General features: G+C 54.9%; 2 protein-coding genes across 4 annotated transcripts in view; both read left to right on the forward strand.

Moving 5' to 3' along the window:
- The window catches only part of CRAMP1 (cramped chromatin regulator homolog 1), a 64896-nt gene extending 42304 nt beyond the window's left edge, over window positions 1-22592 (forward strand). For 2 of the 3 annotated variants that reach the window (XM_046665984.1, XM_046665983.1), the window contains exons 9-21: window positions 448-529; window positions 1006-2172; window positions 5218-5395; window positions 7603-7784; window positions 7878-7952; window positions 10122-10203; window positions 11612-11716; window positions 11832-12010; window positions 12732-12800; window positions 13376-13607; window positions 14497-14661; window positions 15785-15930; window positions 18651-22592. In XM_046665984.1, the coding sequence (XP_046521940.1) occupies window positions 448-529; window positions 1006-2172; window positions 5218-5395; window positions 7603-7784; window positions 7878-7952; window positions 10122-10203; window positions 11612-11716; window positions 11832-12010; window positions 12732-12800; window positions 13376-13607; window positions 14497-14661; window positions 15785-15930; window positions 18651-18815 (2827 nt within the window). In that variant the 3' untranslated portion in view covers window positions 18816-22592. The remainder of the gene's footprint in view (window positions 1-447; window positions 530-1005; window positions 2173-5217; window positions 5396-7602; window positions 7785-7877; window positions 7953-10121; window positions 10204-11611; window positions 11717-11831; window positions 12011-12731; window positions 12801-13375; window positions 13608-14496; window positions 14662-15784; window positions 15931-18650) is intronic. The other variant, XM_046665985.1, reaches the window with a different exon arrangement.
- Window positions 22593-23529: 937 nt separating this feature from the next.
- The window catches only part of JPT2 (Jupiter microtubule associated homolog 2), a 17712-nt gene continuing 17161 nt past the window's right edge, over window positions 23530-24080 (forward strand). Inside the window, exon 1 of the mRNA XM_046666595.1 lies at window positions 23530-23606. Coding sequence (XP_046522551.1) covers window positions 23563-23606 — 44 coding nt within the window. The 5' untranslated portion in view covers window positions 23530-23562. The remainder of the gene's footprint in view (window positions 23607-24080) is intronic.

Consider the following 24080-nt stretch of genomic DNA (forward strand, 5'->3'; position numbering starts at 1 on the left):
CTTTCTGTCTGGCTTCTCTCGGTGAGCGGGATGTTTTCGAGATTCATCCATGTAGCACAGTGTCAGGACTTCATTCTTTCCGTATGTATTTTTATTTTCTTAGGATTAATTAAGGCTGGCCAGTCCCACCCTTCTGGAACCCAAAAGGAGGCAGTAGAAGGGATGGTGGGTTGTACCAAGGTCTGTGGCCTGGTTGAGACCTCGTACTGTAAGGGGTACATGGGCTCCCTCATTTTTCTTGCAGCTTCATGTGAGTGTCCACTTCTCTCTGTTTGAAGGGTTGTTTTTCAGGAAAGGAGTCAGTGACGCTCTTGGGACCTCACGGCTCCAGCCCCTTCCTGGTGCCTCTTCTGAGACCATCTTGCTGCCGGCAGCCTCCAGGGGCTCTTCAGAAGGTTCTCTCCCTGTGTGGCAACCTCCTTTTTCCTGTCTGTTGTTTCTCTATAGGATGATCGTGGAGCTCCATCGAAAGGTCTCCAGCCTCATCGAGTTCTTGAAGCAGAAGTGGGCACTCCATGAAGTGCGAATTGTATCTTTTTCCTACTAAAGCAACACCCCCAAGCTCTGCAGCACTGGCTGCCTAAGGATGGGGTCTCGCCTCTCAGTCCTGGGATAGCAGCGGGCCCCGGGGATGGCAGCTGTGCCAGGAGATGGTGTAGAACTGGGACTGAAGCCTGCAGCCTGTCGTCCTTGGTTTTGAGTAGGAGCCCCTTTCTGACCTACTTGTAGTGTTAGAACTCTGTCGCAGCAGCCCTCCATGCTGCACCCGGCCACTGTCTGGCCCATGTGGTATGGCCGAAGCATCCCTGCCAGCAGGTTGAGCAGAATGACTAAGGACTGCCCCATACTTCTTCCTGTCCTTGCCTGGCTCCCAATCCCCAGCTAGAAGGTATATGTCAGGTGTGAAGTTCCTGAAGAAGGAGTGCCCGGCTCATAATTTCCCCAAGGCTCAGTGGTGCCAGGGGGCTCATGCTGCTACGGGTGGTTCCTTGACAGTGTGTTCAGAGGAAGACACTTGAGGAGCGGCAGCTACAGGACTCGTTCACAGAGCCGTTGCAGGAGAAGGTGGCGCTGCACCTCTTCCCAGGAGAGAACTGCACGCTGACGCCGCTGCCTGGAGTGGCCCGCGTGGTGCACTCCAAGGCCTTCTGCACGGTGCACTGGCAGGAGGGCGGCCGGTGCAAGCAGAGTGCCAAGGATGCCCACACGCTGCCTCCAGCCCAGATCCTGGGCATCCAGAGCGGGCAGGGCACAGCCAGAGGCCAGGTCAAGTGTCCACGGGGTGGCGCTGAGGGCAGGGTCGGGGGACGGCCCCCTCCCTCCACCGATGCTTCGCAGAGCTCTGGAGAGAGTTCTCCTGAAAGTGCCCCTGGGGAGGGTGCTGTTCCGAGCCTCAGCAGCCCAGAGGCTCCTGACAGGCTTCCCTCTGGGGCCCAGGACACTGGGGGACGGCTTGAGAAGACCCCTGTGGTCACTCCTGCAGAGGGAGGGGACGGCCCTGCCCAAGAGCCCGGGGCTGTGACATGTGCCTGCAGCCAGCTCCCAGAGCTGGAGGATGAGCTATCCCTCCTGGACCCCTTCCCCCGCTACATGAAGTCCTGTCAGGACCTCATCATCCCCGAGCAGTGCCGCTGCGCGGACTCACGGCCCTCGGGACGCGCCTCCCCAGAGACTCGTGTCCCCAGCAGTGCGGATACGGGCGACCTAGCCCGGGCCAGGGCACCGTCCCCCATCCGCGCCCCGCCTGGCCCAGAGCCTCAGCCCAGCCCCGGGCTCCAGCCGGATGTTTGCACTAAAGACTCGGCAGATGCACCTGTAGAGGAGCCCCAGGAGCAGGTGAGCTCCTCAGACCCTCCGCCACCTCAGGGACAGCCTGCTGCCAGGCCTCTGAAGGATGTCCCTGCCAGCCGGCTGGCCCAGCAGCTCCGTGAGGAGGGCTGGAACCTACAGACCTCCGAAAGCCTCACGCTGGCCGAAGTCTACCTCATGATGGGCAAGCCGAACAAGCTGCAGTTGGAATATGACTGGCTGGCTGTGCTGGGCCCAGAGGGCCAGGCCCCTGGCGGGCAGGCCCAGGGCCCCCGCACCGGCTCCCCACCCACCACCCTCCACAAGCAGCGCCTCCTCAGCTGCCTCCTGAAGCTCATCTCTACCGAAGTCAACCCCAGGCTGGTAAGTGTGGGTCGGGGCCTGACCCTCCAGGCACCTGAGGCACCCAGGCCCGGCCAGAGAGCTCTCAGCTGGGCAGTGAGTGTCCAGAGGGGAGGCCTGGCCCTGTGGCAGGTGGCCAGGCTCCTTGGGGAAGGGAAGAGGCAGGATCCAGATGAGCAGGGAGGCAGAGGTTCTTCACAGGCCGCTTTTCCTTCCCTTGAGCTGGGCTCCACGGATTACCTGATCAGGGCCTCAGCTCGCTGCCTGGCAGGACTCTGTCCTATGGGGCCCACACGGGCTCCAAAGACAACAGCTGATAGGCCATACCTATTGGCCTTGCGGGGCTCCCGTGATTCTGCTGAGCCCTGAGCATGCAGGCCAAGGGGACGGTGCACAGAGCCGAGGTAGCAGACACAGCCAGGAGCCAAGCTGGGATGGGGCTTTATCTAAGTGTCAGGAGCGTTGCAGGTTTCAGTAGAAAGAATGACAAGGTCAAGTTTGCAATTTAAAGGCTGTCCTGGGAGGACGGTGGTGGCACAGCCTCGATGGAGGGAGTGGAGGTGGGAGGGGACAGAGGGCATGATAGGGCTGTGGGCTGTGCCTGGGAGACTAGGAGCAGCTGTCCAGGAGGTGGCTAGTTGAAATGGTCTGGAGCTCCTCAGGAGGCTCCATGGAGTGTGGGTGGTCCCTGAGCCCAGGGAGTGGCTGCAATGGCCCAGAGAGAGGAAGGCCACACAAGGTGTGCCTGGGCCGTGGCCCATGACCCGCGCGGGGAAGCTGGTCAGCAGAGCCCGTAGATGGGGCAGACAGTGCTGCCACCGAGAAAGTCTAATAGGCTCTTCTGGGCCCAGGAGAGCAAAGTCCTCAGGCCGCTGGATCCTGAAATAGCAGGGCACGCAGTGTTTCCAAGTGTGCGAGTTCACAGGTTCCTGGAGGAACAGCTGAGGGAGCTGAACACGGGGGCCGCAGGGGAGTGGGGCTCGGGGCCAGGACAGGCTGCAGGCTCACTGGGGGCCCATCAGTGCAGATCCATGTTCAGAACAGTGCCAGGTGCGCCCACGTCACTGCTGGGAGACACGCACCATGAGTCCCGCTTTCCCTGGGCAGACTGCGCTGTCTGTGAATTTGTTCTCCTGCCTCAGTTCTCCACATGCCTCTCCCATGGGCTCCTCTCTTGCGGTCCCAGCGCACCCCTATGCGGGCTTGCCATGAGGCGCTCTGGAGAGCACGTGGTGAGGTGAACAAATGCCGCGTAGGAGAGATGCTCTCGCAGGGACAGGTGGGAATTGGCTGAAGGCTGCAGAGGCCGGTAAGGCGAGGCCTGGGGGTGAACGGTGGCCTTTGGGTTTAGCGGTGTGGAGGTGACCTGCAGGCAGGCCTAGGCAATATTGGGGTGACCAGACAGAGATGATGAGTTTGAAAAGCTTTTTCAAGTTTGGCTTTTGGGGGGGTCAGGAGAGGAGAGACATGAGCATGTCGAGAACCCTGGGGAAGAAGGCCAGGCTAGGCTGGCTCCTGAGAAGGCTGGAGGCAGCGCGAAACACCGGGATCTGGAACGCGGCCGAGGTCCTGGCCTGGGCCTCAGCTGGAAGAGGGGAATGGAGCAGGTCGGAAATGTTACTGTGGAGAATGAAGAGCAGGGTGCTCAGAGCTGTGGTTCCTGAAGTGGGGTCCCTGGCCAGCAGCCTCAGCGTCACCTGGGAACTTGTTAGAGATGCAGGTTCTTGGGGAGCAGCAGGCGTGTTTTGACATGCTCCCCCAGCCAGGTGATTCTGGAGCTGCTTAGGTGTGACAACCACTGGCGGGAAGCTGAGAATGGGGACCTTGAATTGGAGACGGCCGGCCGGGTCCTGTGTGTTCCCTCCTGCTGCAGGGCGTAGAGAGCTGACAAGCAAGTACAGCAGGCAGCCCGAGCCCCAGGGGAGTCGGGACCCTGGCACGAGGCTGGCTGGGCACTCAGTTGAGTGGTTGGATAGCGAGATTAAATAAGCTAAGGAGGAAGGACACAGAGGTGGGACCCATGGAAAGGAGAAGGTGGGTCAGGCCTGGGGGCTCTGGGGCCGGGGAGGGACAGGAAGACCCTCGGGGAGTGGGCTCCATGATTCCACGAAAAGGTTGCCCCAGGCCTTGGGAGTCGTGGCTGGGGGAGAAGAAGGAGGAGGATGTGTGGTGAAGTCCGCAGGGTGACAACAGAGATGGGGTGGAAGGGGGTGTCTCTGTGATAGGGCCCCCAGGACTCGGCAGCAGCCTGGCTGGTTGAGGCAGTGGCCTCAGGCGGGGGCCTACGAAACCCCTGAGGTTGGGGTTTTGACTCAGCAGAGGGTTCTTCAGCTGTGATTGTGCTTAATTCTAGAAATTAAATCTGTATTTCCTTCCTCTGACTCACAATTGGAGGCAGCCATCGCGGTCGCCTTAGGCCAGCTTTTTTTAAAAACGGGAGTTACTGGGGCCGGCCCGGTGGTGCAGCGGTTAAGTTTGCACGTTCCACTTCTCTGCGGTGTAGGGTTTGCCAGTTTGGATCCCGGGTGTGGACATGGCACTGCTTGGCAAAAGCCATGCTGTGGTAGGCGTCCCACGTATAAAAAGTAGAGGAAGATGGGCAGGATGTTAGCTCAGGGCCAGTCTTCCTCGGCAAAAAGAGGAGGATTGGCAGGTTAGCTCAGGGCTAATCTTCCTCAAAAAAAACAAAAAATGGGAGTTACTGTCACTTGTCCTTCAGCGTCCCCTTCTGGCAGCTTGAGCACTTCCCAAGCAGGCAGAAACCCCGCTGCCTTCACACGTCCCTCCTGTCACTCCTGTCCGTGCCAGCTGCGGGCGGTGGAGACAAAGGTTTCAGGAGGGGAGCAGTTGTTTCCCTGGGTACCTACCTGACTGTGGGTTTAAAACTGGCACGCTGCCAGTGATGTGGGTGCTGCTGACCTTTGCTGTCCTGGAAATGTGATCTCTGAGCCCTTTGCTGTCCCTCTGAACTCCAGGGAATTCCTGTACCTTCTGTTCTGGGGCTCTCACTCTAGAACCATTGTTCACGTGCTGTTTGGCCGTTGTTTCGGCCCATTTCTGTCCCAGGCTCCAGAAGCGAGCGCCGGCTCCATGGCTTCAGTGCGGCCCACCCAGGAGGAGCAGTCGACGACCCCCCCAGGCAAGGTGGTGACCATCAGCTCCCGGAGCCCCCGCTGCCCTCGAAACCAGTCTGCCCTTCGCAACGGCAAGACCTTCTCCCCCAACTCGGCAGCTTGCTCCTCAGGTGGGGCTCAGGGGCGGCCGTGCTGGGCGCCTCGCTGGGCAGTTGGGGCTGTGTGAGAGCAGAGGGCACAGGGGTACCTGAGGCCTGGCCCCGCTCCATCAACCACAGTCCAATGCACAGGGTGAAGGTACAGAAATCACCACCTCCTCACGTGGAGGGTGAGCACAGGCCCTGCCACAAAGGCTTTGGGGTCCTGGGACGCAGGAGTCGCCAGGAGGGGGGAACACTGCCCGTTGGGTCACATTGGAGGATCTTTCTTTGTGAGGTTAGCAGAATCCTCCATAACACACTGAGTCAGGGACTTAAAGCCTGAGAAAGGCTGGTGCTTTCTGAACCATATAGAGACTGTTTTTTCTTTACACCTAAAATACTGGAATGAAAAAGGCTTCAGTTAAGGGATTCCCCAGATGTTTAATGTAGGCGTTGGAAAGAAAAATGGGCCCACCTTCCAGCCCACCATGTTCCTTTTCCCCAGTTGTATCCAGGGAGTAAATTCAGGGCCCTCCACTGGGTCACTTGGTACGTCAAACCCCAGGGTAAACATGACCCTGAAGTATCAACTTTACTTGTGTAGTATTTTAACATAACATCGTCACGACTAGAATCATGAATTCTGCATAAATTTTAAAGGTGGAATAAGAAACGCGCATGCATTCTGGGGCCCTGCCCCGTATGCCCCTGGTGTGAGTCCACCCTGGATGCATCCGAGCCTGGCTCTTTCCTGCACCCAGCAAGGTCCTACAGCTCTTCCTGGGACTGACCTGATGAGAGGGGGGCGGCAGGGCCTGATGACTGGTGCGTCCTTGTGTCACGTGCCCTGAAGGCCTCCACCCCAGGCTCAGAGGGCGCTGAAATGGCCCGCATAGGCGGGTGTCCTCGCCGCAGAACTGCGGCCATCCTGGGTGTCTTGAGTGTCCCACGCTGGCCAGGGTGTCTGCAGTGATGACTGGGGTGTCATTCAAGAGGCATCCCGTCTCTGCTGTCCTCTGAGCTAGACGCTGCCCTAAAACCTGCAGTCACGTTTTGGCTGAACAGACCAGTGTCCTGGTGTGCAGACGATTCAGAGAATGTCACTAGCCATGTTTTCTCTAACTTTCCGCGTTGTAAGTAGCCTGCCTGTTAAATGCTTGCAGATCCGTTTCCTGAGAGTACTTGGTGTGGCCGTTGAGAAAGCTGAGGCTGCTGTGCTGTCAGGCTCCCACCTCCTGCAGATCCTATCTTTGGTTTTGCTCCCCACCTTTATGCTGTCTCCTTGCTGTGGCTCCTGAAGAGCGCAGCAGCAAACTGAATCATTGTCCTTACCCGTAAAGGCACATCCGTTACTCATTTCCCAGTGGCTAGCTGGTAGATTGTATAGTCTTTTCCTGCCTTCCACTCTGTTTTTAAAACTCTGTTTTACTCTGTATACTTTGATAGCCATCCTCTTTCTGAGTCGAGGATGCTTCTAGTCCATTGCACCTGCAATGCTGGGATCCAAACTAGTGCTTAGAAGACCTGGTCTCTACACTCCTTGTCAGTTTAATCTCACAGATTTGCAAATAGGGAGAAGGGACCTTTTCCTACCATGAACTGAGGGTGCTTTGCAGCAGCACCTACAATAATGAAAACAGCTAGCAGAATCCCAAAATCGCAGTTCCTGAATAAATTTTTTCTGTCCCTCTATGTCTGAGTCTGTTGTTTGTACAACTAGAGATTTGGGCCAGGGATCAGCAAGCTACTGTCCATAGCCTGCTTGTAAATAAAGTTTTATTGGCACGTAGCTGTGCTCATTGGTTCATGTGTTTCTGGCTGCTTTTGTGCTACAGCTGCAGAGCTGAGTTCAGCAGATTGTAAGGCCCATAAAGCGGACATTTATTCTGTGGCCCTCTATAGACAAAGTTTGCTGACCTCTGATGATGTCTGGAAGGTTCTTCTAGCTCTTTGAAGTCTTTGAAGGTGTATGTGCCCTTCCCGCTGAGGATCAAAGTGGTAAAGTGCCTTTATACGATGAGGAAGAGCTATGATCTGGTCATAGTAGAAACTAGATTTCAGGGAGAAAGATAGAAAAGCAGATTTTTATGGGACTAAGATATAGGAAATTCCTTTAAAGGAAACTTAATAGGCTGTCCAGAATTCCTTTCTGATTTTCCTCCAGGCAGAACTCCATTCTTACAGGAGGTGTTGCTGGGTGAGTGTAGTTGAGTTCACTCTCCCTTCTCCTTGTCTAGGTTTGAGAAACCCTCCAAGACCCCTCTTGGTGGCCGGTCCCTCCAGTACAGGAAGCAGTGACTCAGATGGCGGCCTTTTTGCTGTCCCAACAACTCTGCCACCCAACAGCCGACACGGGAAGCTCTTCTCTCCCAGTAAAGAAACAGAATTGACTTTCCGTCAGCATCTGAACTCCATCAGCGTAAGTGCGGGGACCACACTGCCCCTGCTAGCCGGGAGCAACCCTGTGTTTGTGAGAAAACACTCTCAGGGGTCGGGCGCTGTTTTCCTACAGATGCAGTCGGATTTCTTCTTGCCAAAGCCCAGAAAGTTGAGGAACCGGCACCTGCGGAAACCGTTGGTGGTCCAGGTCAGGAGCCCCATTCAAGTCTGCATGTGCTTGGCCTCGAGGGCGGGCCTCGCCCAGCTCTCCTACTGTCCCAGCTGGTTGTGTCTCATGTCTCAGGTTTTCATATGAAATGGGGAACCCCTGCCCCTTCCTTCCTTCTTATGAATAGGATAAATAAGGCAATAATAGCGGCCCTAACAGTACCTAAAAACAAAGATAATCTTTGTACAACATGAAAACTGCTTGCAAAAAAGACAAAGTTCTGGGGATTCAAGTCCCAGCAATGTCCCAGATTGGGATATATTTGAGGACTCTTAGAACATCTATTTATAAATATGTAGTCAGTGAAGCAGTTGGCGAGGTCTGTGGATTGGCCAGAGGCCAGACCTTTCCTGAGCCCATAATGAACGCAGAGAGGACCCGCAGATGCCTTCTGCAGACCAGAGGGGAGATCCAGGGAGCGAGAGGCACACGGGAAAGGGGGCATTTTTATTTGGCATAGAAAAGATAAGAGGGGTGAAGCTGGAATTCTGAAATGACTGTGGGCTTAGGAATATATGAATGTGTATTGTTTTTCGATTAATGCATAAATCTCCTTTTGTTAGAGTCTTAGAAATCTCTTCCTCTCTTGAGATTAATTTATTTAGACATGAGGGCTTGCAGACAGGTCTTAGGAAGGAAGATGTATCCTAAATCCCAAGTGTTTGTTGTGCAGACTAACTTAGTGTTAAAGTGTTTAATCTCAGTACCGGGGGAAGGGCGTTAATCCTCCGCCTTAGAAGTGGGAAACGCTCCCTGACTCAGTGGGAGCTCCGTGGCTTTTTGGTCCAGGGTCGCAAACCAGGTCACCCACGTGGCCTGCCAGTTTTGTTTTGTTTTGTTTTTTACCAGCTTTTTTGCGATGTAATTCCCATACCATGAGGCTCACCCATTTGAAGTGTACACGTCAGTGGTTTTTAGCGTAGTCACAGGCTTGTGCAGCCAACACCACCGTCTAATCCCAGAACATTTTCCTCGCTCCCAAAACCCATCACCTGCCTTACCCCCTCCCCCAGCCTCTGGCCCCCGTTCATCCACTGTCTGTCTCTGTGGATTTGCCTGTTCTGGGAATTTCACACAAATGGAATCCTACAATACGTGGTCTTTTAAATTTACTGTTTCCATAAAAAGTTTCATTGGCACATGGCCATGGTGATTATTTCCCTGCTGTCCACGGCTGCTTTCACACCACGGGGTGGAGTTGAGTGGCTGCGACAGAGACCGATGGCCCCAAAGCCTAAACTCTTTCCCACCTGGCCCTGTCAGAAAGTGTGTGCTTGGAGCAGAGCTGGCACAGAAAGTCCGCAGCTCCTCGCCTTGTTAACGGCTCACCTGCTTACCTGATGGCCCTCCTCTCGAGTTTGTGACCCCAGAAGTACCTCCTCTGTGCTCTGTGCTGGCACCTTGGGACACCTCTGAGGGGCACGAAGATGTCCTTCCTGCCTTAGCAGAGAACACGGCAGTGCACCCAGAGCCAGAAATGCATCGTGACACTTTTGGGTTGACAGATACTTTCTGTGAATGTTTCATCTCAACAACGGACATTTTCAGCAATTAATGCGATTGATGTACTGTGCTGTAGTCGTCACACTGGACCTCACCTACTCAGACACAGGAGCCCTGGGCAGATAAACACGGAGGCCTGCGCACTGGGACCATGGGATGGCATGGGATGGCATGGGATGGGGCGCCTCGTGCCTTTAGCCTGTCTGTGTTACAAGCAGCAGCTTTATTTTCTTTACCCCAAATGTGAGAAGGCCCGGAGTAAGGGGGTATCTCTCCTAACAGTCACATCCAGTGGTTATAAACAGATTCCTCTGACTAATTGCATTCCAGCCACATTTGGAAGAATGTTCTGGACTAATGGTGGATCATTCTGACATTCCTCCAGTCTTCCCTGGGGAAGGTGTGATCCTCTCGGTCTTCTCAGAGAGGACCCAGTGTTCAGGGCCGTGGGGGCCACAAGACATGGCTGCCTCAGATTGTCCCCAGTGCCCTTGTTTCATCAGCTCTAGAACCAGAACCCCCATCTGGTCACACTCAGCTCCCCTTATCTGAAATATTCCTTTACAACCTAGCACTTGTTTCCTGAGTGATTTTTGGTGTTGGAGTCTTTTCATCACCTGATTCTTGCCAATTTTCCCTCCACAGAGAACACTGCTTCCTAGACCGTCTGAAAACCAGTCCCATAATGTCTGCTCCTTCTCCATCCTGTCGAATTCCTCCGTAACTGGTAAGCACTGGAGGCTTCTCGGAGTAGCCTTTCTCTCCTACCTGCATTTGGCCTCGTCTTTGAGAATGACAGGTGTTGGAGTCCACAGCTCTCTGAGTGACATTTCAAGCATTCCTTTGTCCATTCTGTCAACAAACACTGTGTGCCCCTGTGCTGGGCCCCGGCCGCGGGGCGAGTGGGCGTGGGCCTCTGACAGGTGGTGTGCAGGCAGCTTCCTGCAGAGGTGGGCTCAGGCGGCTCTGCATGGATGCTTTGCTGCCTTCAACTTAGGGAAGCATCTATCTGTGATGTGTGGTCAGGCGTTTTACAGAATAGACATGATCTTGGGACATCCAGCTCATGCTTTCGGAAGTCTATAAGTTCAGGAGGGCTGTGGCTCTTTGCAGTGAATTTGCTTATATGGTGAGAGTTGTTGAGTGAAAGACATGCTCCATCACCTATCTTTCAAATCAGTCTTGATTTTCACATTTCAGATTTACTTACTGAAAGATCCATACAGCTGTCGATTGTTTTTTCTCATACCTATTTTTCTATTTATTTTTTTTGTGAGGAAGATTGTCACTGAGCTAACATCTGTGCCAGTCTTCCTCTATTTTATGTGAGATGCTGCCACAGCGTGGCTTGATGAATGATGCTAGGTCTGTGCCTGGGATCTGAATCTGCAAACCCTGGGGCTGCTGAAACGGAGTGCCCGAGCTTAACCACTGCGCCCCTGGCCAGCCCTCATGCTTACTTTTCAGCTGTAGAAAGCCTAGTAGGAAAAAGCCACATTGCAGAGACAGAATCTTGGTCCAAGATATTTTTTTTTTTTTTTTTTTTTGAGGAAGATTAACCCTGAGCTAACTGCTGCCAATCCTCCTCTTTTTGCCGAGGAGGACTGGTCCTGAGCTAACATCCATACCCATCTTCCTCTACTCTATATGTGGGACGCCTGCCACAGAATGGGTTTTGCCAAGCAGTGCCTGACTGTACCTGCGATCTGAACTGGTGAACCCTGGGCCGCTGAGAAGCGGACCATGCGAACTTAACCGCTGCGCCACTGGGCTGGCCCTTTGGTCCAAGATTCTTGCTCTGACCGCCGAGACGAGCCTGTAGCTCAGCTCAAGTGCTTGTCACCCTTAAAGGGCCATTCCCACAGGATGACAGTGGTGAACGCAGCCTTTCAGCAGCCCCCAGGCAGCGCAGTGGTGTTGCAGTCACGGGTATCAGAGCTTTATCCCCTTCCTGGGCCTGTTTGACCTCTGATTTCCCCAAGTTAGCAAGTGTCTGGGATGTTTAGTGGTGTCTGACTTGCCTCAGCTTCTGTGATCCCGACTGCGGCTGTGAAGGGATCCTGCAGCCCCTTTGTTTGCTGGGAGGGCATGGGCGAATGGGGTCGATGCATCTGCTTCTGCTCTTTTCCTCCCAGGGAGAGGCTCGTTCCGGCCCATCCAGTCCTCCCTGACCAAAGCAGCTCTGTCTCGGCCAATCGTGCCCAAGGTCCTTCCACCCCAGACTACAGGCCACCTGGCCAGTAAGTTTCTGTGACCGGCGTGGTGGCAGTTCCTAAGGCTGTGCCCATGAGCCCTCTGGGGCAGGTTTCGGGACCCCAGCAGAGCTCAGGTTTGGAATGTTGTTTCCTTTGCCAGGCGCTATCGACTTAGCAGCTCAGAGTGCCGGCATCATCCCTGGGAGCCCCCTGCCTGTCCTGGACGCCGAGGGTCTGCCTGGCATCTCTCCACTGTCTGCAGATGAGGTCACAGCTGCTGCCTCGGGGCAGGACTCCACTGGAAACCACCCCAACGGAGACCCCCTCCCCGCCGTGCGGGTGAGTGTGTTTAGAAGGGCTTCCCCGAGTCCCCATCAGCTTCTGGGACAGATCACTCACCCTCCAGAGGGCTGGGAGCCAAGGCCAGGGGGCTGAGGTCTTGCTTGACTCCAGTTCTGCCTCAGGAAGGGAAGGTCCTAAGGGGCCCAAGGAGAGTCACTGAACCAGGGGGCTGTGGTATTAGCGAGTGCCATGTGGTCCAGAGGGAAGACCACAGAAGGAGGCAGAGCGGGGACAGGTTTGCTGTGTGACAGTGGAGAATCCCAAATCCTGAACTAAGTCAGGTGCGGAGATCTGTCTTTTGGCAGATGGAGCTTTGTCTGAGAAGGGCTTTAACCGCGTCAGCCGACTGCACACCGGTGGCTCCCTGGCCGTGCTCGTCTCCACTCTCCCGCACTCCGGTGTCTTTCTCTGGCTCCAGGCTCAGTGCTGCCTGAGGATGGCACAGTAGGCCTCTTGCCGGCACTTGCGCTGGCTCTCAATTGACAAGGAGTCTGAAGTGCGGGGCCCAGTGGCCCACACTCTGAAAGCAGTGAAGTCTCTTGTGCTCACAGGGAGAGTTTCCAGCCTAGACCGCGATGGTCTCCTGGGCCTCTGGCTGGTGGGAGGCCAGTGGGGCAGAGCAACTCTTCTCTTGGGAGTTTAGTGGCTGGCGAGCGCTTGGGCAGAGTTCTGGCGCGTGGTGTATAGGGACTCACCGGCATTCCTGGTGTTCTTATAGGGCACGAGCGACCCATTCATCAGTGTCGCCTCAAGGCCTGAGCAGGAGCCGGTGACGGACGGTTTCCAGGTATGGTTCTGTTGGCTGCTGAGCAAGTAGCTGCCCCAGGACCCTCTCCAATGCCAGTTAGCACCCTCACAGTCCTGCTGGCCAGCCTCATACGTGGCAGGAACACATGGACAGCTTTGATGCCCAGCAACTCTGTCCTTCTACCCACCTTGCCTAGATGGAGGAGCATTCGTCTCCCATCTCACGCCTTCCTCCCCTGTCTGCAAGGCTAGCTGATTCAGACGCAGTTCTGGAAGGACTAAGTTTTCTGGGCCAAGGGGGTGGAGGTCGTCAGCTGGTAGAGCTCCCTGGCACTCACCCTCCGCCCGGGTGTTACCATGTGTCCTGCCGGCAGTGGAAGCAGATCTAGGCCACCCTGGCCTGGCCTTCCAACTCTCCCATCCCTGGAGCACTTTCAGAAGTAAATTCCCTGAGTGTGTTTCTTACTGAGATGGATGAGGTGCCTGCTGGGGCCATCACCTCTCTGTTGACTTGCCATCGCTTGGTCACTGCCTCCTCGGGCTGAGGCTGATTTTTCATTGCTTTGTACCGATTGATTGATCTGTTGTCTCTCAACAATACCTGTCTCCCAGCAGGGTTCGCCTGTTCTCTCCTTATCTGAGCTGTCCAAGCCTCCTCTCCACAACGGGCTCTCCACACCTCTGCCCTCGTCGGAGGGCTCCAGCACCCGGCTCTCTCCGCCCAACGTCTCTGCTCTGCTGGACATTTCCCTGCCTGGCCCCCCCGAGGACGTGCTCTCACAGGGGGAGCCTGCCACGCAGATCAGTGACTCCATCATCGAGATTGCCATCAGCTCTGGCCAGTATGGTAAGGAAGAGGATGCCCCTGCACACCCGTCCTGGAGTCAGTTCCCCATCAGGAGGGGCGATCCAGACTTCCTCTTGGGGGCCTGAATATTTGCCAGCCTTGCTGGGAGTGTTCCGTTCAGCTCTCATTGTTGCATATGGAGTGTCTGCCACCTACGTGGTGCTGCCCGGCCTCGGCAGGGGCAGCGCAGGTGGATGAGGTCAGACAGGACCTGTGGCTGTTCATGGTGCTGGGGCTGCTCCTGGCCCCGAGAGACAGACAGAGCACGGGCCCGCAGGACCTATCCAGCCCAGGGATCAAATGGGGCATTTTCCTTGTTGGTTCTGGATCTGGGTGGATGCCACAGGTTTTGCGGGTTCTTGGAGAGGGTTGGGCTGGTACCTATGGGGTATTGGCTCCACCAGCTCTTGGGACAGTGTGGTGGAAGCAGTGGCACAGTTGGTGCTCACTAGTGTGATTCAGGCCATGGATTCAGACAGAGCTGAGTTCACAGCCTGACAGACATGGCCGTGGGCAGGTCACTGACTTGTTTGAGCCTTACTTTCCTGAGCAGTGGCCTGGCACTAGCGTGCACCTCCCAGGGCTGTTGTCTGCTGTGTGAGGGGTTTAGGTGAGGCGCTCAGCACCAGGCCTGGCTCCGTCAGTGATGGCTGCTCCGTCAGTCATGGTTATTTGCCAAGATGTGCATGTCCTTGCTTGGGAAGTCCCCTCCGTAGACCAGCACTGTTCACCCTCTCTGGGGGCCCCAGCAGGGTCCAGGGTCTCCCAGGTTCAGTGCGCACAGCCATGCCAGCCCACTGCCCCAGCAGTGCCTTCTGGGTGGCAGGTTGGGGAAGTGGGTTGCCATTCGCCCCACATGGTGTCTCTGACACAGGGTTTTGGTTGACAGGTGAAGGAGTCCCTCTTTCTCCAGCAAAACTGAATGGCAGTGACAGTTCCAAGAGTCTTCCCTCCCCGTCCAGCAGCCCCCAGCCAGACTGGATTGCCTCCCCCACCCACGACCCCCAGTGGTGCCCCAGTGACCCCACGGACTCGTCGCTCAGCAGCTTGTTTGGTGCGTATCTGGAGGGCACCCGGCTCCTCGTCTCAGAGGAGCAGGGGACGAGCAGGGCTCCACAGCATCACCTTCGGTGGCTGGAGTCTGGATTCTCCGTGCTCCTCAGCAGAACTCCCACAAGAACTATTTGCTAGCTTTTTCAGGGTTTATTTTTTTCTGCATCACTAACATGGAAAAATGCCCAGATCTCTAGTGTGCAGCCCCCCCCGCGCCCACCTCCCCACACGGCCCCCCCCCCCCAGCCCCCCCCGCACCCACCTCCCCGCACGGCCCCCTGCATCCTCTCCAGTCTCCCCAGTATCCTGACCCAACCCCGCTAGGCCCTGCTGCTGGGGACAGGGTAGAAGGAATTGGCTCTCTGTGCTCTTAGCTCCGCTCTCCCTGTTCTCAGTAAAGTATTCTGCAGTGGATGTTCCCACTGTCCTATGGCATGTTGGAACAAATTGGAACATTCACAGGATGTGTTCATCCTTGTTGGGCACCAGGTGTTCATGTGGCAGGAAGGGGGTGTTAGGGAAAGACCCAGGGGTTGTTAGGCCTCCATTTTCTGTGTAGGAGGAGCTCCTGTGGCACATCTGGGATCCATGTGCTCTGCATTTTGAGAGAGTAGCTGGCACGTGGTCATTGGCACTGGCTGCCCCAGAGGCGGGTGTGCTGTACTCATGACGAGCCCAGTTAGCCTTGTGTGTTGGTGCCACACTCTACAGCCCAGAACGATGGGGGCTCTGGTCTGGGTGGTGTGGGGAAGCCAGCGCTTGATGGGTATTTCCTGTGAGAGACGTCACATAGAACAGTGCAGATGTCTGCACAGTCAAATATAAATCATGAAAAATTGGAAACCACCTTATATGGAGGTGGGGGTGGTGACCAGACAGCAGAGCACTGTGGAACCCCTGGAAGAATTAGGCACACTTACATGTGCCGCACAGGGCACTCTCCAAGGCTCACCACAGGAGAAAAGCCAGGTGGAGCATAGGGACTTCCATCCGCAGCACCATGCATGAGCGTGTGGTGGGTGCCCGGAAGGGGCCTGGCATGGCCACCCCAGCCCTCAGGATCCTCCCCTTGGACTGGTCCAGACCAAGCCGGTCTCAGAGCATTTTCCTCCTCCTCTTGGCAGCGAGCTTCATCTCCCCAGAGAAGAGCCGGAAGATGTTGCCAACTCCCGTCGGGACCAACAGTGGCACCTCCCTGCTGGGCCCCAGCCTGCTGGATGGAAACTCACGAGACTCATTTGTGTCCAGGTCCCTGGCCGATGTCGCAGAGGTAAGCACACAACCTTGCGCCTGGACTGGACTGCCAGCCCACTTCTGGAGGTTGCCAGATTTCTCTGGCAGACATGTTTGGTTATTAAGAAAGCTTGTCAAGACTTAAACATCAGGAGATAGCACATACAGATCCAGTCCTCTGACTTCTCCTGAGAAGGGAAGCTCTGGTGACACTGGGCCAGCATTTGTTCTCATGTGGCAGCAAATGACAGACTAAGTAACAGCTGAGCCCTAAAGGCATCAGAACCCAGGAAGCCCTGGTGTCAGGGTTGACCAAGGGCTCTGCAGGCAGCCGGAGCGTGCTTTGGATCTCATTCTGTGCTTTACCTGCGCATGGCCTCGGACAGGCACCACTGCTGTGCACTGCTTTGGCTTCCTGATCCACTGCGGCCATTTGTGGAGAAGGAAGTGGCGGTTGTTGGTGGTTGTGTCATGAGAGCTACCACCTGACAGTAGGGGACCTCGAGCAGTGTCTCCCTGTGTCTTCACTCGTTTCCGCCACCCAGCTGAGCTGGGGAAGTGGCTTCTGCAGAAAGGCACAGATGCCCGTGTGGGCTCCTCCTATGGTCGGGGTGATGATAGTAGGAGTCACATTATGGCAGACCCTTGATGTGGAGGCAAGGCTCAGTTCATGACCATCATCCATTGACCCGATGGCCCCTCTTTTCTTTGGCCAGGGTTTCGGCTCTTGTAGTCACCCAGGCCTCCATGCCACATGTGAGTGGTGGCTGTGGGCACGTGCGGCTTGAGGGATGAGTGCTTGTTGAGGGAGTGAAGCTGGGTACATTCAACTGTAACGCAAGCACAAAGTAACAGGTGCTTGTGCTATAAAACAGGAGAGATTAGACAGAGGAGAGAATTCTAAATCTAGAATGCCACTCGGCTGGGCTCAGTCCTTTGTTAAAGGCCTGGAGCAGCATTTCCCACGTCCTGGTTCCCGGGGAGGTTGAGTGTTCGTGGGTATCCCTCAAGGCTTTTATAATCAGGGGCTTGAGGGAGGTCTGGATCAAACAGAGCTCACACAGCTGTCTGTGTGACAGCCACGGGCTCCTCAGCTTCTCAGTATCGGAACGTGCATCTTGAGACCTGAGGAACTTACAGGAAAGCTTTGGAGAATTCTGAGCTGAGCCATGATGTGACTGGAAGCCTCACCCAAAGATAAACAGAGAGGATGAATAGTAATCCCCCTCCCCTCAGTGTGCCCATTTGGCCACAGAACCTTTATTCAGAGAACACCTTGTGGCTCTAATGTCCTGCAAGAAGCCAGTCTCCCCCTGCCGTGTTTGTGTGGACATCGACGCAGTCGGCTCCTGTAGAAATGGGCTCTGCACACACATCCTGAGACAACACACTGAGACCCCGCTATTCAGAGGGTGGCCCAGAGACCAGCTGCGGCAACACCTTGGAGTCGCTAGAAATGCAGACGTGGGCCCCCCCAGGCCCGGCGCAGCAGGGTCTGCATTTTTAACAAGATCTCTGGGTGGCGTGTTGCACATGCAGGTGAGGATCACAGAACAAAGATGGTTGCTGTCCATGAACTACTGTGTCCACAGCCAGTAACTGAGACACATTGACCTGCAGGACTAGCAAATTTTTAGCAAAAGAGTCTGACTGAGAACTCTCTACACTTAAACACATGAGTGTGTTTCTGAGGGAGGCCTCATTGTCTCCAAGTACAATCTGGAACGTGTACTGAAGTGATCTGATGGTGAGATTTGAACAGAAGTGGCAGGAATGAGGAGTGGGTGGGAGAAGTGGGACTAGATTGGCCACAGATTGATAATGATGAAGCTGGTGACAGATATGTGGGGGAAGACAGTCACTATTTGGTCAACTTTTTGAAAACAAATTTCAGTTTGTTTGAAATTTCTCATACTAAAAAGTTTAAGGTTCAGTTCATGCCATAACTCTACTCAGAATTTTCCAAAGGCTGCTCATTTGTTCATATATCATGGAATTCATTCACGAATATTTATTCAGGGTCTGCTAAATGCCAGGCACAGCTGTAGGCACTGAGTGAATGAAACAAAGGCCCCCTCCTCATGAGGCTTCCACTCCAGACATAGGCAGACAGTAAATCCTGAAGACTGTAAATTCCATGTGTTTGTCCACAGAATAAAGTCCTAGTATCTGCGGCCCTCCTGTGCACGCTCTAGTCTCTCTCTCCATATCTTCCACTCCTTGCCTTACTCACTGTCACATCCACCAGCTTTCTTGTTTCTTGAATAGTCGGAGCCTGTTCCCACCTCAGGGCCTTTGCTCTTGCTATTTCTTCTGACAGCAAGGTGCTTCCAACCCCCACGGCAAACTCTATCCCCCTTTTCTACTTCCATCTCCCTCAGGCACCGCCCCCCGTCTCTGCATTCCACTGTGTGCCATTTGCCTCTTTGTTTATTGACTCTGTCCCCATGAGCCTCATGTGGAGGGAACCACCACTCTGAGCCCAGCAACCAGCTATGCCAGGCTCACAGTAGGCGATCGTGCACACTTGTCAAAAGAGTGAGTGTTCAAAACGACAGAGGCGATTCTAAAATTCTCCCCAGGGTCCCGGGCTGCCGTTATAGGGCCAGTCAGTGGGAGATTCCAGTCTTCACTCCGGAGAGACACCAGGTTCATTTGCCTTCCACAGAGGTCCCAGCCGTGGTACCCAGTCACTTCCAGTCCAAATGGCGGGCCAGCTCCCTGACGTGGTCTTCCCTTGTGTCTTTTGTCCTGCAGGTCGTGGATTCCCAGCTGGTGTGTATGATGAATGAAAACAGCATTGATTACATATCTCGGTTCAACGATTTGGCCCAAGAACTGTCCATCGCCGAGCCCAGCCGCCGAGAGGTTCTGTTTGATGGTGGTGGAAGTGGCCCTCCCGTTGGCGACCTATCCCAGTGACTGCACCTGGTGGCGGGGCACCCTGGAGGCTGCAGAGGAGGGCCTGCAGGGCTGGTGGTCCTCACCCGCGGTAGGTGTAGCCCTCTTCAGACTAGAGAAAACATACGTCAAGGCCAGGACCCCCAAAAGACGGTCTGAACAGAGGCACCTCTGCACCCCAGAGTGCACCACAAGCAGGAAGCCGTGTCCCAAAGGGCAGAGGACAGTGGTGGCCCAGGAGATGAGGACAAGTTCTCTGGAAGGGCTAACGTCAGACATTGCTGTGGCGTTGGAGCAGTTCCCCGCCACTTGTGGGGTCTCGCGTTAGGGTCTGCGTAGCAACCACATCTCCCATGCTCTTGCCTCGCTTGTTGTGTTGGACATTCCAGTGGGTTTTCTTTCCGAGAGAAAGGAGTAGGTGTGTCTCACCAGAGTCGTTCCGTCCTGGGGAGTTGTGATCTCCTGGTCTGTGCTCCTGCCCTGCTGGGAGGCTCCAGCCACTGCTGCTTTCTTTCTGCCAAACCTATGGCATGCTTTGGTTGCTTTCTCTGCAGAGTGATGACAGGGGAGGGCAGCCAGGCATGGCCTGGCTCTGCCTGGTGGTGTCTGCACCCTGAGACAGCAGAGACTTCAGAGGACACTCTGATCACAGGCAGCAGAGGGGTCCCAGGACAGTGTACCCAGTGCCATCATCCCAGAAATACCGATCCTTGCCTAGTGCCTCCCTCATCTAGAGGTTTGTTCTGACTGACTGAACAGGAAGGGGAAAAGAATCACATCTTATGCCGGTTGTGTGGACTTTTAGAAAAAATCCTGTTAAGCATGTTGGAAAATGCTTTTCTTGTGTTTTAAGAACTAGGAGCCATCGAAGAGGAAGAGCAGAGTTTAGCTGGTTTCTTTCCTGCGTCCATCCGCAGGTTGCTTCTAGGTGTTAGTTCTCTCTACCAGGATGATGCCTAAGCACTTGTTTGACTACAGATAAGACTTCCTGTGAGTTTTGCAGTCCTGGTGTGTTGCTGATTGGCGTCTGAGCTCGGTGGCCTCTGTGGGGAAGGTTCCTCTGTTCAGTCCCCTCTTATGTCATCAGCATTGGTGCAGTGTACGCCCCAACGGGTCGACGTAATCTCTCGCGCCTGCTTTTGCCCATGATCCTGTTTCTCCTCTTCTTGTTCAGGGGATCCAGGCAGGGGTCACACATCTGGGTGCAGTCAGGGTGCACTAAAAGCACGTCTCTCTACCGTGCCCCCTGTGCCTCCTTGGATGACCAACTGTCACCACTGCAGATGCTCCGACGTCCAGTCTTTGCCCAGAACGGAGCTGATGAGGCTCCTTTGCCTTCTCAGTCTCGGGAGGCTCAGCACACAGTCACCGTCCAGCCACGTCCAGCCTGCCGCCTCACCCTCCACCCTGCGGCCAGGACCCATTTGGCTTCTGTAACTCACCTGACCTGACCACTGTTCTGTTGCTCACCTCTCGTCTTCCCCGATGGGCAGTGGAGCGGCAGCCCTCTCCACAGGCTTCTCTCTCTATCCACACTGAAGAGCTGAAAAGGGCCAGTGTGAAAAGGGGGAGAAAAGGTCTTTTTCGTGTATAAGCAGAGTGGACGCTCTTGATCCTGTCGTCTCACCAGCCAGTTGCAGCCACTCTAGGCTGTAGACAGGGTCATTCACTCCAAGCCGTAGGAGGAAACAGGACAGTCAGCTTCCCGGCACTAGTTTCCTTCCTTTGTCCCAAGTGCTTCTCATAGCTCTCGCCTGTTGCTTCCCTCTTTAAGATCCGGTTCCAGGCACAAACATCACTAACAAAGGCTTGTGTGGGTAGTTCCTCTGGGCTCTTAAGAAAAGTCCCAAAGCTCTGGAGATGTGAAAGAAAGGGACATTGTGCCACTTTATTAAGAGATGTAGACAGCATTGTTTGAACCAGAGTATTTTTAAACTAGCTTGTGTTTTGTGATCAGTGTATCAGCTTCCTGAAATTAGCACTTTATTGAGCTAAACAAGATCAGTAGATCTCTCTCTGGGCATCTCGCTTTCTTAGGTCTATAGTAGGCGAGGACACCAGGCCAAGTTTAGGCCACTACTTGCTTTCTCATATTCCTCCCGTCTGGGACCAGAGATGCCAAGTAACATGAGAACATTGATGCTGGGAGCAATGCCCAATGGCAGTGTGCACTGTGCCAGAGACAGTAGGGGTCCTGAGCTGCTTGTCCATCAGGAGACACCCCACGGCAGTCTAGCAGGTAGGTTGGCACTGCTACCCAGTGACATCTGAAAAGAGGAAAACGGGAGATGCGGGTGAGCTTCTGTAGGCTATTTAGCAGCACCTCCCTCTTGGGTCTCTGACATTGACTGCATTTGGGAGCATCTGACTGTGGCCATTGTCATCCAGTGAGGAGGTGGGTTAGGGAGGAGAGTGGGCTGGCTCTTCTCATCTGTAATAAAGCTGACACAATTCCAGAAAATTCTGTTGCTTTTCAAGCAACCAGATAGGTATAGGCATTTGCTTGCAACATTAAGGGAGAATGGTGTCATTTGTGGCATTAAAATTCTGAATGCATTTTCTCCCAGCCTAAATGAATAGATAGATATAAAATAAGCAGCTGTTAAAGGCCGAGATTTTCAAGAGACCCAAGCAGAGAAGCCTCCCATTTCTTGCATCTTCCTCTGCTTCCGAGTGAAGGCTGTGATAATCCCAGTGTGCACCTGTAGCTTCCTTTGTGCGTTTGAGCATGTTGTGATTAAGATCAGATCAGTTTCTCAGAAACCTCTTTCTGTCGCCACTCTAATGTTATCTGGGATCTTTTTTGCTGATTCATCTTTTTAAAGATTGAGTATCTCTGGTCTCCAGAGAGTTGGTATTTTGGCCTTGGTTGTTTATTGTGAATATCCAGTGTGGAGCATTCCATTCTCCAGAAGACTGCAGAGGTAAATTGAAGTTCATGATTCCACATAAGGTCCGTGATGACATATTTCTCATCTCTTGGTATCTTCTAGGTAGGGTACTCACTCAGGGAGTGGGAATATTTGAAAACATTTCATCAGTTGATCTGCTCGCTCTCGCACATCTCCAGGTCCTTAGCCTCAGAGGCTCATTCTCTGTCATTGTGTACCATGGCCTCATTCCTGGTGGGGGCCTATCACTTTAATAGCATCTTTAGCTCAATCACACCATTGAATCCACACTTACTGTGCAAAGAAAAGTCATGGAATAAAAGACACTGGAAACAAGTGGAGGAGGAAAACAGCAGTTGCTTTTTTTTTTTTTTAAGACATTGAGATTAGATGCATTTGTGAAGAAAAAAGGGCACTTTGTCTTAAGAAAAAAAAAGGAAAGAAACCCACAGCAAACCTTTCCAACTGTCAGAACTCTCCTGACCCTGCAGTAATTGTGTCATGTTAAGTGAGCCATCTTGGAAGCACTACAGCAGCCTGTGCCCTTCGCTCTGTCACAGGACGGCTGGCTCTAGAGCTTATGGGCAGCAGAACTCATTGCTGTTTCCTTTAATAATCGTTAAGCCATATCATCCAAGGTTTTCGGCTTGTTTGAGATGTGAATTTGTTTTATAGATTATAAATATACATATACAGAATATGTATAAAGCAGAATGCCTGTCCTTCCTGATTATTTTTTGTACCATATTGTAAATTATATTATTTATTCTTTACCAATTTTGGGAATAAAAGGTGTTTTGGTTATTTAATATAATAAACAAAAGCTGTTAAACTTCTTATGTTTAAATTTCCAGTTCAACTTGTAAATCTGTTTTTATTATTGTGCATAAATACATACTAATACTTGATCTAATAATTGTTGTTTCTGCCCTTTTTTTAAAGCGTGCACTTAAAAAACAGCTCAAGTGGCTCTCATTTGGTGAGATCTCAAAGGAATAGATGGGCTCTCCACAGTGTCATTTAGCCACAAAACACTGCTCAATGTCTTTGGGGGGTTTGCGTCAGAAATGAGCAACTGGGGCACTTTATCCCTCGCTTCCTCCTTCTGAGTAAGCCCTTCTGCCGCCTCTTCAGCCCCCGGGCTGGGCCGGACAGAGGAACTGCCGAATCCTGCAACGCATCCGTCGGGATTAGCCCAGCATCCACATGCCACTGACCGGCTGGCAAAAGACCGACGTCTCCGGACAGACTGGAGGCCGGACAGACCGTCTTTCAGAGTAAAGCGGCGGCGGTCAGTGGCGACCAGGCAGCGCTTGCTGCCGGAGAAAAGCCTCGACCGAGCCCTGCTCAGCGCCCCAACCCGCGTGTGCGGGTCCCCACGGCGCGCGTCTGCACCCCGGCTGTCGGTGGGGTCGCGGCCGCTCCGGCCCAGCAAGCGGTCCGGGGGTGCGGCCCGCGCCGGGGGAGCGGGTTCGGGGCGGCCCGGGCATCTCTTCCCAACCCGGTCCTCGGCACCGCTCCGCGCCGGGGCGGCCCGGGAGGCGGGCTGGAGGCCCGGCCAGGCCCGGAGAGGCTCCAACTCTGCGCCCGCACAGCGCTCCGGCCCCGCCCACCTGGGGCAGCCCGCCCCCTGCCGGTTTGTTGCCGTATCTCGGCGCTCGATGCCGTGAGCGGCACCTGCTATCACCAATCGGCTGCGAGCACGGCGCGTTCTCCCGGTCTCCATCTCGTTGGGCGGGGTCCACCACCGCGGTAGGCTGCAGCGGCGTCACTGGCGTCAGCAGCGTCCAATGGGCGCGGGCGGGCGGGCCTCGCGCTGCGCGGAGCTGGGCGGGAACAGCGGTTCGGCGGCGAGGAGGTGCCCAGCGGCGGGCGACATGTTCCAGGCCCCGGAGAGCGAGGGCGGCCGCGCCGGCTCCAGGTGCGACGCGCGCGCGGGGCGAGGCGGTTCGCGGGCGGAGTGCGGGCCGCGGGGGACCTCAGAGGCGCGGCCTCCCCGTCCCGGAGAGATGGGCGCACACGCGGTGTCGTCCCCGCCCTCGCCAGTGTCTCGGAGGGGCCTGGGGTCGCCTCCCCGCCCTTCCCGTCCGAGCGCGTGTCCCCTCTAGTTCCAAGCGCGCCTGAAAGACGCTGGCCTAGCGGTCTGTTGCTTTGGGGCGGGCGGTGCCAGGAGCCCGGGACAATGCGGATTGTGCGGGGGCCACGGGGGGCGCCCTCCGGAGCCTGTGCCAGCCTCGGTGCGCTTGTGGGCGGGGGTCACCGTCCTGGGAGCCCTCCCCGAATCCCATAGCCCCGGAGCCAGGCAGTTCTCCTAATCCCACAGCTCGGGAGCCAGGCTATGCGTCTAATCCCACAGCCCCGGGAGCCAGGCGGTGCCCTCCCCTCATCCCACAGC

The sequence above is a fragment of the Equus quagga genome, chromosome 7, assembly GCF_021613505.1.
Source record: "Equus quagga isolate Etosha38 chromosome 7, UCLA_HA_Equagga_1.0, whole genome shotgun sequence".
Lineage (NCBI taxonomy): Eukaryota > Metazoa > Chordata > Mammalia > Perissodactyla > Equidae > Equus > Equus quagga.